The following is a 14375-nucleotide window of genomic DNA, read 5'->3' as shown; positions in this document are numbered from 1 at the left end:
TAATTTATCCATGTTATTACCTGGTCTAGGGATGAAACTACGGTATACTAAGGGGTTTGGATTAACACACTGCTTTTTTCGTAGATTTTATATTCGTATTAAGATATCAAATAAAATGTACAAATAAATTTCTTGCGAAATCTCTACCTTAGTAAGGTAGGTGGCCCATTGTCTCCATGCACCTAGTGAAGTCGTTCAATTCACGCGTCACTGGTTGGAAACCCACTCTTAGCACTAATTTTGTTGGAATTAATTTCAGAAAAAAAACAATGGATTTTTAAATAGAAAATTGCAAAATGATAATATATATATATATATATATATATATATATATATATATATATATATATATATATATATTTAAAAAACAGAAAATCGGTATGGAAAATTGGCAAATGATAATTTATATTTAAAAAAATGATGGTTAATGATTAAAAAAATATTGATTGTGTCATACTCTAAAACAATATCTAACTATTGATTTCTACTTAGACATTCAAACAAATTTAAGCCAAATATATTTCCATTGATTTCTACTCAAATATTCAAAAACATTAACCCAAATTTGTTTTCAAAAGTTAGGGTTCTAACTTTTATTGTTGATCTGATTGCTATCATCTAATCTTTGCCCTTCCATGTATACTACGTACCCTCGCCTATTCTATTTCAATTTTTACTTCTTTTTTTTATACATCATTGAATTATCTATTCAAAATCAACTTTTTATCCTTTCTAGGGTTATCCCACTCATTGATAATTGATTATAGTGAGTAATTGTTATTTGCTTTTCGAAATTTTAACTTTTGAAGGGTTTAATAGTTCCAGGTCACAACGAAACTAGTAAAATATATATTTTAGGTGCGAAAATATAAATGGTGAGTTTATTAATTTTTTTCTCTACTTAAAATAGTTTTCTAGATTATAATAAAAATCTTCAAAATTTTTATTTAAAAAATTATTCATCTTTCTTTAGCAATATTTCAGAATTTTAAATTAAATTACTCAAATCTTCATATTATTAAAATCAGTTTTATGATAAAAATATTTAAGTTAATGTTTTCTAACATCTCATCAATATAATTTATGTTTCCTGATTTTTACGATTGTTATCCTTTTAAAAATTTAGAACCCACAAGCCTCGAATTCCGGCACCCCCTCTGGCCCCACCCATTCTTTTCCAATTCTTTCCCTATAGATAGAGGTGATTTTGTTGGGTTTAATCAAGGTGTGAATAAGAAATTAGAATCAATAAGAAATTGGGAAATATGGGGGAACCAATTGGAAGGAAAATGAAAATTTATTTCTCCTATATTGGTAGAAGAAAGGAAACGGTTGTCCTTATGTTAGAAAACACTTTCTTTAGCATTAAAAGGGTTAAGTAAAGGGTATCACTGGTGTGTTGTCATCGCTCGTTTACTCAACTGCAATGTGGGCATGTGATTCATTATAGTTTTTTTAGGTAACTTGCATTTAATTAATTTCCTCATTTTTCTAAATATTAAATTGGATCATTATTAATTAGTTAGCATAATTAATTTGTTTTCGCACAACAGGATTGATATGAAAGTTCACATAACGAAATAATTCAAAATTTGCTCAGAATGAACTTTTTCCTTTCGAACAGACACTTATTTTCTCAAAAGACGCCACCATTTTGAATAGACAAGTTTATTCTACACAGGTATGTTCACACCTATATATTTTCTATAAATAGATAGGTTTGCTCTACCTCTAGGAGCAAGAGAAGGAGGATGAGCAAGGCTAGCAACATCAAGGTGGTCGTGGATTCGGATGAAGATCACCCACTCAAAGGTGCATTGGGTCGGAGTGGACCTGGAGACGGTCAGCAAGAAAATGGGGAGCGCCTATTCTAACTTCACTCTGTTTCCATCCAACACCGACTTGGAGGTTAAGATGATCCATCATCAGCTACGCCAGAAGCGGAATAAGAACATAGTGAGGGACCTTATCATGATTCGATAAGGGGTGAAGACTATTTTAACCTACGTCTCCCCTGGGAAGAAGTTGCCCATAGTGGAGCCAGACAATTACGTTCAGTTTTCAGAGCTGAAGGAGGCGGCAACTGGCCTAGTGCCCCTGAAGGAGTTAGGTTCTAACACCGACACTGCTCGGTCGCAAAGATCATGATTGATATGTTATTTTGGCCCATTTTTCTTGTAAATTTTAGAACAATCTTGTTTTTTCTTTTGACTTTCTTCAGTTTTTAATCATATGGATGCTCGTTTTTTTGCCTAATGCAGCCTTTTATTAATTTTAAGGTTCTTATGTCTATACTTTTGTTGATGAACATTGTTATGCCGGTAGGGGTGAATTCAGACATCATTTGGGGATGAAAATTGAAGTTTAGGGAAAATCAAGGGATAGCTAAGCCAAGATTCGTGCTTGCCCTGTCCCGCTCTAGAGGGAACAATCCCGCCCTAGCGGCTCAAACGCGACCAAAACCCAGGCCACTAATTTCAGGGTTCTTTTCATCTTCTAAATTCCCCCAAAGGTTCCCATCTTTACCTAAAAAAATTTAGAATACTTATCATACTAGGATAATCATTATTTACTCTTCAGTACATCCCATGATACACAAACCAAATTGATTTTGTTTAACTGGCACCCTAATCTGTGCATTCCCAAGATACACTCAGACACTTACACGACTAGCTAATGGTTACGACGCATGTAATTTCAACAATAAGCCAGTATATTGCACATAATAATGTTCAGTCGCCAATTATAGTACATATAATCACATCATCACCTTCAATTAGTTTAAGTTTACATCCACGGGAATTGACTCAACAAAGGCACGCATGCAGAGTTCATAAGACACAATGTACGGACAAGTTCACTTTATTAGTTAGTTTATTTTCCTTAGATGACCCTTACTGGTCATCCCTACCCTTCACAACCCTTAAGGCCAAATACCAATTGGAACCTTTCTAGTTCCAATTACCTTGCGTAGCTCCTCCATCGTGATCACGACATCCGACTTACCTGGTTGAGATATCAATTGGAATCGGGAGATATCAATTTGACTTAACTCATACCACAAGAGACACTTCGCACGAAAGGAGAGAAGAAGATGAAACATTTCCTAGAATTCTTCCTAGACTCTTGCATATTAAATGTGGACGTCAACACATCAACCCGCGGGATTCTAGTCCGCATTTTGCTCTTGTACGTGGAGACCGGTAACCTAGGCTTTGATATAAATTTTTCATGACCCAACCCACTAGATCATGCGGGTAGACACTCTAACACCTAAGTAGGAAATCTTCATATCCCAAAAATTTAAACATGCGGAAAATTTAAGATAATAAAGATAATAACAAAAAACAAAACTTTTATTAATAACCATTTCGTACATACTTGTGTTAAAACTTGTAATGTCATTTTTAATAAATCTCATGGATCTAGTCTAAACATGTACAAGATCTACTAAGAGTAAAACCGGACAAGACAAATAAAAAGACACAAAAACCACCATGTAGAAGGAAGAATAGAAGTTGATGGAGAATTTCTTTGACTTTACAGTATCTACACTATGTCAAAAAGGAATAGCAAGAGTAGTATCAGTACAGACACATGTGCTAGTAGGCATCATCGGTCAAACCAACGCCCACCTTATAACATAAGAAACCAGTAAAATCATGAATTTAACGACTCGCTTCTCCACATTTACGCTCTTCTTAGAGAACACATTCTCTAATTAATAATTGCCTCCTCAATAAACTTACTCTCATATTTCGTGATCATAGCCTAAAGATGATAACACCTTACTGAAACCCAAATTTCACCCACAAGCACTTCGAATAACCTCTCGTTACTCACTCTTACTCCCTCGACACCCTACTCAATGGTCACAAAGCACCACCACCACGAGTTTTTTACCACTAACTCCAATCTCTTCCCCCACGGTGAAATCCACCTAAGCACACTTCCTCACAATGCTACCTCTACTTCCATTTCATAATTATAACATTGGAAAAACCCTAGATATCCATTACTCGTCACTTGAACCCTTTGTCTCTCCCCTATACCCCAGTAATTCAATCAACACAACAAAACATAAGTCACAACATATAACCACTAAGTGCAACATATATGATTCCACACAACCATAACATTGAATGCAGAAATATAACTTACACAATAACCTCGATATGAAGAGTAACAACGTATTTCACCATTCTCAATTATCGCAAGTATGTCACGTAGTTGATCCTCTCATGGAACCCATACCCAACTGTTAGTGCATTGGAATGTGGTACCCAATCCCATAGTTATGCCGGAATGTGGCAATTTGATCCCATAGTTATGCTATAACGTGTAAATTTGATCCAAGTTAGTTATGCCAGAAAGTGGCAATTTGATCCAAGTTAGTTATGCCAAAAATGGCAAACAAATACATCAACACACCACAGTCAAAGCACAAGTATACTTTCAAATCATACAATCAAAAGTGATTCATGACATATACTCATTCGTCTATCTCATTTACAACATGTGCGATCAATAATGCAACATTCATGTATGCACATTTATCATGATAAAACAATAACAATAATAGATCACACCATCATAGAATAACAATCATCACCTACATTGATTCTTCGTTGCACGCCTCAGGCAAATTATAATTCAACCATATGCAACCCTAATTCATCGTCTAAGGCTTTTTTCTAGGGTTTAAATTATAAATTATTCGGTGCACGAAGGCCTATGCATAAATCCTACCATTGATTTACATATATTAATTACACAGTGAGCACAAATTTAAAATACTCAATTCATAAAACTTAGCCTGTATGGGCGCCAAGTAATTGTACGGAGTTATTGGCTTCGATTCCTATTTTCTAGGCTTCGTGACGGTGAATACGACCAATAATTTGCAAGGTATCGCCATTCTCAAGCTAAAAATATATTTCTCCTCCCTTCCTAAGCTTAGAGCAGCTTTTTAAGGGTTTCTAGGGTGTTTGACGACTTGTTTAGGTCTTTTTTAAAAAAAATAGTGAAAATAGGCTTCTCGAAATACACGTTGTCTCTCTAATCCTGCTTTGGCGCCGACTTATCCCGCCCTGGCGCCACCATCCTAGCGGCATCTTATCCCATTATGGAAGAATTGTGACCCATCATCCCCAAGTTTTTATTTCTCCTGGATAACGATGGTGCAGGTCGTTACAAACACGTAGTAAACTTCAAAGGACATCTACTTTCTTTGGATCTTATTTTGTAACATTATTTTTTGAAAATGATCCTCAAACATTCAAGGAAGTTATGTTTTCTATGGAGTAAACCTTTACGAAAGAAGCAGTCAATAGTGAGATAGATTCAATCTTAAGCAACTATACTTGAGAGTTGGTTAATCTTCCTCCATGAAACAAACCATTGGATTTGAAATGGACTTTTAAAAGGAAAATGAAATTTAATGGAAATATTGATAAATAAAAAGCAAGACTTGTCATTAAAGGCTTTAGCGATTAAAAAAATGTCTTGACTATTTTGACACATACCCATCAGTGACTAAAATTACAATAATTAGAAGCGAATTCACCTAGATAGATATTTAAAGGAATTTAATTGCATGGGACAGTGTGAGGGCTTCGCAGTTCCTATTAAACAAAAGAAAGGGTAAAAACTTGTTAAGTCACTTTATGGACCAAAACAAACACCCAAACATGGCAAATTAAGTTTGACCAAACCATATTGGCAAACTGATTTACATTCAATAAATGTGATAAATGTATTTACATTAAAGACTCTCCAAAACGAGAGGTCATTCTATGCCTAAATGTGGATGACATGTTGCTAATGAGTAACAACATTGCTAACATAAATGCTACTAAGCATGTTCTCCCTAATAAGTTTGGTGTGAATGATCTGGGAGTTGCCAATTTGAAATTAGAAATTAAAATTCATAAAATTAATCACGATCTAGCACTGTCTCAACCTTATTATATTTGAAAGGTATTTGAAAAGTTTAAGTACTTGAACTTCAAAACTGCAAAAAAAACGATTATGTGAACCTTAATCTCGCTAAGACTAAAGGTGAAAGTAAGTATCACATAGATTATGCCAAAGTGTTGGAAAACTTGATGTTATGAATTGTACACGACCATACATAGCCTAATTTATATGTGAACTGAGTTAATACATAAGTAATCTCAATTTAAATCATTGGATGGCAATGAAAAGGGTTCTAGTTACTTGGTGACACTTAAAATATGGTTTGCATTACAACAAATATCCAACAACTGTTGAAGGACATATTGATGAAAATTGAATTATTGGGTCAAGTGAAACTAAATCTACAATTGAATATATTTTTCGCTATTGGTAGAGGAGCAATATCTTCGAAATCATCCAAACAAACCACCTTACAATGGAGTCTGAATTCATAGTCTTAGACAGGGCAGATGTAGAAGTTGAATAGCCCCAGAACTTTCTAGAAGATATTCTATTTTGGACCAAATGAATGGCCCTTATATGCATACATTGTGATAATCAAGTTGCAATAGAAAGGTGAAGGAGTGTTATGTATAATGGAAGTATCATCATATAAAACTAAGACACAACTATTTTATATAACTATTTTCTAGGGAAATTATCACAACTGACTTTGTTAAGTCAAAGAATAATGTGTCTAATCCACTTACTAAAGGCCTATTTAGAGAGGGAGTTAATATATCATCGACGAAAATACGACTATGAATGAGGACTAGACATCATGGCAGTAACTCTACCTAGAAGATTAGAGATCCCCAAAACCTAGGTTCAAAGAGATGAAATAGTTATAGATGGCAGTTCGACATTATAAAATATTAATTAGTGATTCATTCTCATGATGAGACAATGTTCAGAAACAAGCATAAAGGCAATAGAAATTTTTAGTGGTTTCTAAGTTTGATACAGGGTATATCAAATGGTGTCTATGGCACAAGAAGTTTAAAAATCACTTTTGTAAATGTGAAGTAGAATCGTGCAAGACCGGTTCTCTTCGCACTTATAAACCAAGATAGGTTCATGGTTGAAATGAACGAAACTATAAGAACCAAAAATAGTTCAAGGTTTGATTGTGTGACTTATATTGTCTAGGTATACATCAAATTTTGACGGTTCAAAGATATCAAGTCTACTCATTGACTGAGTATATTTTAGTATACGTTTAGTGTGAAAATCTCAAACAGAAAGCTACTTACCCAGATACAATTAATCCTTACTCACAAGAAACATATGTTTTTCATGCATATGTTTTAACAATAGTCATTATCCATTCATGTGGGGGATTCATGGGTCTAAGTTACGTGTAAATGAGAAACTTCACAAATGTGGGGGGAACCAATTGGAGGGAAAATAAAAAGTCATTTCTCATATTTTGCTAGAAGAAAGGAAAAGGTTTGTACTTATATCAAGAAACACGTTCTCTAGATCTTAAGGGTTAATTAAAAGTACCCTTCTCATTGTTATCATCGCTCGCTCGGTCTCGGTCTTAGCTTCAGGTTTGGCTTCAACAAATGATACGATTTAATTGTTAATTTAGGTAAAATTTATTTAATCAATCTCATTAATTAATGTTACTTTTCCTTAATATTAATTCAAAATTAGAAATTAACTAATTAATTAGCGGAATTAATTTGTATTCGCACACAGGATTGATTTGAAAATTCACGTAACGCAATGATTTGAAATTCACTCAGAAGGGATTTGTTCCTTCTAAGAAACACTTCTTTTTTCAAAAGTTGCCACCATTATGAACATACATGTATCTTTTGAACAGGTATGTTCACACCCATAGATTGGCTATCAATAGAGAAGTTTTCTCTCAGTTTTTGACAAATGATCGATTGTGTCTGTGTGTGATCACGTTTTTGTCTTTTTGAGTTTGTTGAAATATCAAAGTTTGAGTTACTACTATTTCTTGAATGTTTGATCGGTTTTATCTTGGGAAAAACTAATCTACAACCTCTGGTACTTGAGGGGTATAATTTCTTAAGTACACACAACGAATTACGTGGATTTAGATTATTTCAATTAATGTCTTTCTATTATTTATTAAGTTTTACTAATTTGAATATAGGAAATAACAAATTCACTTTATGTTGATATAAAAAATATACAAAGTGCATAAAAAGTGAGAAGAAAGAGTTTTTCTTAGTTGAAAAAATGTGTTTTTTTGGTGGAGTTTTGGATTACTCAACTCTTGTTAAGAACTATTGAGTTATATATATAGTTTTATAAGGATATTGCAACTTGGAGGTGATACTGTTATTATTTTTGTTAATGTTGATATGGTCCGTATTTCATGGACCCATTATCTCACTAATGAAAAGGTAGTTAACTACCCATTATCCCACTAATGGAAAGGCGGTTAACTACCCATTATCACACTACATGGATCCACCATCCTACTACTCTAGTGGTTGGTAACTTCCTATAACCTCTTAACCGTTGTTGATGGAAGCACAGTTATAAATATGTCATTTGGTTCAAAGGTCCCTAAGAACATTACTTCTAAAAACTCAATACCATCTAAGAGTGAGGTTTTGAGTGCTTAGAAGATACTTGAAGAAAAGAAGAATTGTAGACTTTGGATATATCGCTAACAATGGCTGGAGGTATGTCGATCACACTATATTTCTGTTGCGCCATTGCTCTATCATGTCTTACATTTGGTATCAGAGCCATTGAATTTTCCCTGATTTGGGAGTTGTCGGATTCTCTAAAATCTCTCAAAATGCTTCTTAAAAATTCAAATCTTATTTTGAAATTTTTGAAAACATTTTCTAATAATGATAGGTAAAGACATTGTTGTTTTGTTGCATAATGTTCAACAATAAATGTTATATATGATTTTGAGTTAATATTTAGTGATTCATATGATTTTATTTGATTGAGATTTAGCGACGTCAATCTTAATAAAATGTTATTATATAGTATATTTTGGATCACTTAAAGAAATAAATGTCTAAGTGATCTAGAATTTATTTAATTGAAGTTTAGCCAAAACATCTCTAATTGAATAAAATTTTAAAGTTACATTAGAATTGTAATTAATTATGCATGATATGATAACTTAATTTCTTTATTGTTAAGTTGCCTAATTAATTAAGATGAAATATTAAATACTTTTCATAATTACCCACATGAATTATGAATGAGAGTTTAATAGTTTGTCATAAAGATAGTAATCGTGCTATTAAATCGATAATTTTATCATAAATATGAATCTATTTGAATTAAAAATTTATCCCCACAGGCAATGTTTATGTCAGTAGATTTAATGTTATATTACTTGCCTCAAATGTATGTCAAATTTCTCTGATATTTGAGAATATTTCTGAATTGAATGGTGAATTCTCCTTCACTTAAGGTGTATGGATATTGATTATGCTATCAGGAAAAATGAGTCACCTATTAATGAAATCAGCATCCAAGATGAGATTTTTCTTTTTGAACAATGGGAATTCTCTAACTGTTTGAATGTTCTGTTCATTAAGACCAAAATCTGTGCTGGTATTCGTGGTTCTGTCAAACAACATAACAATGTCAAGGAATTATTGAAGCTTATTGATGAACAGTTTGAGATTTCAGATAAGGCACTTGCTAGCACCTTAATTATGAAATTCTCATCAATGAGGCTCACTAGTGTGAGAAATGTGCATGAGCACATCATGAAAATGCGAGACTTAGTGGCTCAACTAAAGATTCTTCAGGTGGAAATGTTTGAAACATTTCTTGTGCACTATATCTTGAATACTCTACGTGCACAGAATGTTCCTTTTAAGATCTATTATAACACACATAAAGACAAATGGTCTATTAATGAACTCATGGCCATGTGTGTTGAAGTGGAAGGTCGACTACTGATGGAAACAGGAGAAAGTGCATTCATAATTACTCAAGGAAAGAAGACCAATCAAGCAAATAAGAGGTATAGAGGAAAGGCGCCACTTGAAACTGACATCAAAAAAGAAGTCAAGTGTTGCCTTTGTAGAAAGAAGGGGCACATAAGGCAGCAGTGTCTCAAGTTTCAAAAATGGCTTATTAAGAAAGGTACTTCTATCACTCTTATTTACAATGAAGCTAATATGATTGATGTTTATCATAACATGTGGTGGATTTATTCTGCTTCTACAATCCATAATATGAATTCCTTGCATGATTTAAGAAACATGCGGAAGCCAGTGGGAGCTGAGCGAAGCATCTATTCTTGAAACAAAATGCAGTCGCATGTGGAAGCTATTGGGACATGCAATTTAGTTCTTAGTAGTAGTTTTACTTAGAGTTATAAAAGACCTTCTATGTTCCTAATTTTTCTAGGAATTTAATTTCAGTATTAAGACTTGTACCTTCAGGATATTCCTATTTTCTAGAAGGTGATTCTAAACTATTTTATAAATCTAAACTTGTTGGATATGGTACATTGTCTGATGGTTTTTTCTCTCTTAATTTACAAAATGATTCCACTCATACTTTTATGCATGTACAAACTGGCACTAATTGATGTGTTATACATGAAGATTCCTCTATCTTATGGCATCGGAAATTGGGACATATCTCCATCGATAGAATTAAGAGATTAGTAAATCATGGAGTACTTAGTACTTTAAATTTTACTGATTTTGATACTTGTACAGACTGCATTAAAGGAAAGCAGACCAACAAGTCAAAGAAAGATGCCAAGAGGAGTTGAACTGTATTACAAATCATACATTCAGAGATATGTTGTCCAGACATATACATATGGTCAAAAATACTATATCACTTTTGTAGATGATTACTCATGACATATGTATCTCTACATGCTTCAGAATAAGAGCGAAGCATTAACAGCCTTTAAAGTTTTCAAAGTTGAAGAACAGAAACAAATTCAAAAAACAAATTAAGATTGTGAGAAACGATAAATGTGGTGAGCATTATGGTAGATATACATAAGATGGACAAGCACAAGGTCCGTTTGCGGAGTTTCTTCAACAAAATGAGATTGTTGCCTAATATACTATGTCTGGTTCTCCGAATCAGAATGGTGTAGAATAATGAAGAAACCAAACATTACTGGACATGTTCCGTAGTATGTTTAGTAGTTCTAAGCTACCTAAGTCATTGTGGATTGAATCTCCTAAGACAACAGTGTATATATTAAACCGAGTTCCGATCAAGGTTGTTCCAAAGACACCTTTTGAGTTATTCAAAGGTTGGAAACCTAGTTTGACACATATACGTATATGGAGATGCCCGTTTAAAGTTAGAATTTACAACCCACAAGAAAAGAAACTGGATCCTCGGACCATTTGTGGATATTTCATTGGATATGTCGAAAGTTCTAAAGGATATTCTAATGTCCATCTAACTGTACTAGGATTGTGAAATAAAGAAATGCAAAATTTCTTTAAAATTAGTTAGTGGGAGTGATCAATTTCAATAACAGATCAACCTTCCACTTCAAGTCAAAAATTGATTAGTGTACATAATATCCCTCAAGTTCAATTGGGTATTGAGCAACCAATAAATATGATTCCAGAAACTTCTGCAAACGCGCACATAGATCAAGTTGTTCAAGTAATTCCTGAAATTATTGAACAACCAGTTGAAAAACATGATCCACAAGAAAATGTTGGTGCGACATTGAGAAGATCTACTAGATAAAGAAAATCAGCAATTCCTAGTGACTTCATTGTATATTTGCAAGAATCTGACATTGGAGTTGAAAATGATCCTAAATATTTTTCACAAGACATGAATTCTAAAGAGACTGAATTATGGTACAATGCCATGAAAGACCAAATGAGTTCTATAAAAAGTAACAAGGTCTGGGATCTTTTCGATTTGCCTAATGGTGTTAAAACTATTGGATGTAAAAATGGGTCTTTAAGACTAAAAATGACTCACTAGGCAACATAGAAAGATATAAAGCAAGACTTGTTGCTAAAGGATTCACTCAAAAGGAAAGAATTGATTACACAGAGACATATTTTCCTCTTTCTAAAATGGATTCCTTGCGCATAATATTGGCATTAGTAGCACACTTTGACTTAGAATTATAACAGATGGATGTGAAAATTGTATTTCTCAATGGTGATCTAGAGGAAGACGTTTATATGAAACAACGTGAAGGATTCTCCTCTAGAACTGGTGAGCACTTGGTATGCAAGTTAAAGAAATCCATATATGGACTAAAACAAGCTTCTCGTTAATGGTATATGAAATTTCATAATGTTGTCTCTTCATTCGACTTTGTTGAGAAAATTATGGATCAATGTATATACCATAAGATCAGTGGGAGTAAAATATGTTTCTTAGTTCTATATGTGGATGATATATTGGTGAAACAATTTCTCTCTAAAAGTTTTGATATGAAAGATATGGGTGATGCATCTTATGTTATTGGTAATAAGATCCATCTAGATAGACATCAAGGTACCTTAGGTTTATCTCAAGAATCCTATATCAATAAAATTTTAGAGAGGTTCCAAATGAAATATTTTTCACCAACTGTATCTCCTATTATGAAGGGTGACAAGATCAATTTGAATCAGTGCCCGAAGAACGATCGAGAGAGAAAAAATGAAGGACATTCCTTACGCTTTTGCTGTCAGTAGCTTAGTGTATGCTCAGGTTTGTACAAGACTTGACATATTATTTGTTGTTGGAATGTTAGGAAGATATCAGAGTAATTCAGGTCTTGACCACTGGAGAGCTGCAAAGAAAAACTTAAGATATCTTCAAGGAACAAATGACTATATGCTTATGTACAAATGTTCAGATGACTTGGAAGTCATTGGCTACTCTTATTCAGATTTTGTTGGCTATGTTGGTTCATGGAAATTAACTTTAAGATACATATTTATGTTAGCCGATGGATCTATATCTTAGAGAAGTGTCAAACTGACTCTGGTTACTACTTCCACTATGGAGGCTGAGTTCGTTTCTTGTTTTGAGGTTACCTCACGTTGTGTATGGTTAAAGAGCTTTATTCTCGACTTAGAATTGTCGAGTCTATATCGAAGCCATTAAGGTTATATTGTGACAATTCAATTTTCGTCTCTATGGTTAAGAATAATCAAAGTGGTAGTTGAAGAAAGCATATTGACATAAATATCTAGCCATAAGAGAACATGTTAAAGACAAAAATATGTTCATTGAACACGTTAGCACTGAAGTAATGTGAGCTGATCATTTACTAGAGGAATGCCACCACAAAAATTTAAGGATCATGTAGTCACACTTAGACTTAATCCCCCTATGTAAAATTTTGTTGTAACAATGAATGTTTACGAAACTCTATTTTATATGATATTTCTCGTTAACTATGTGCACATTCAGTTTTATTTTCAAAAATGTCACTAAAGTATGGACCTTGAATAAATATTGAGTTTATTCATTAATTATATGGGCTAAAATTTAGAGATATAGTGCATTGTGATACATGAAAGATACCACTTGATGCAAGAGAAACTATCATCATGATTCGTGTATTATATTGCATTAATGAGATTAGAATATAAGGACCAAGTGGGAGAATGTTAGCATTTTTGTTAATGGTGATATGGTCCCGTATTTCATGGACCCATTATCCCACTAATGGGAGATGGTTAACTACCCATTATCCCACTAATGGAAATGTGGTTAACTATCCATTATCCCGGTAATGAAAAGATGGTTAATACCCATTATCCCACTACATGGATCCACTATCCTACTTCTGTAGTGGTTGGTAACTTCCCATAACATTTTAACCCTTCTTGATGGAAGCACGGCTATAAATATGGCATTTGGTTCAAAAGTCCCTAAGCACATTACTTCTAAAAACTCCATACCATCTAAGAGTGAGATTTTAAGTGCTTAGAAGATCTTTGAAGAAAAGAATAATTGTAGACTCCAACTAAATCTCTAACAATGGCTAGAGGTATGTCGATCACACTATATTTCTGTTGCGTCATTGCTTTGTAATTACGTCCCACAAGATTATTGTTTGACGAGTAAACTTTTGTTGAAGTGGACTTGAATCTCTTTACAAAGATATATCCACACCTAGTTCTGAAAATATTTTATGTTGTTCATCTTTTTTCAGTTGTAATTATAATTTCAAAAACATCTCATATCATTTCAAAAGAATATCAAGGATGGTCAAGTTTTTCTCTATCAATATACATCATTTCATGAATAGTTCGAACAGCGTCTTCCTCTTCTTCTCCCTGCATAATATATACACTTGTTACAACATTTCTTTTACACCTTTATCTGATTGTAAGGATAACTAATAGCTAGTACATAGGGTTTTCAACTTCAGGAGTGAATTGTAAGATAATATTTCAGATATTGCAAGTAATAATTTATTATAAGTCAGGATGGAGCTATTGATA

At 33.3% G+C, this 14375-nt stretch overlaps 1 protein-coding gene across 1 annotated transcript; it reads left to right on the top strand.

Annotated features, from left to right (window-relative positions):
• Positions 1-12576: 12576 nt before the first annotated feature.
• Positions 12577-12885, top strand: LOC138348768 (secreted RxLR effector protein 161-like). Its single transcript, XM_069298342.1, has one exon. The coding sequence runs from the start codon at positions 12577-12579 to the stop codon at positions 12883-12885; it is 309 nt and encodes a 102-aa protein (XP_069154443.1).
• The last annotated feature ends 1490 nt before the right edge of the window (positions 12886-14375 follow it).

Source organism: Solanum lycopersicum, chromosome 5 (assembly GCF_036512215.1).
Source record: "Solanum lycopersicum chromosome 5, SLM_r2.1".
NCBI lineage: Eukaryota > Viridiplantae > Streptophyta > Magnoliopsida > Solanales > Solanaceae > Solanum > Solanum lycopersicum.
The sequence above is the reverse complement of the archived record's forward strand: the minus strand, read 5'-3'. Positions and strand labels throughout refer to the sequence as shown.

Excerpts from the sequence above, each read along its gene's own strand:
- LOC138348768 (XM_069298342.1), top strand. The coding sequence starts at position 12,577 with ATGAAGGACATTCCTTACGCTTTTGCTGTCAGTAGCTTAGTGTATGCT.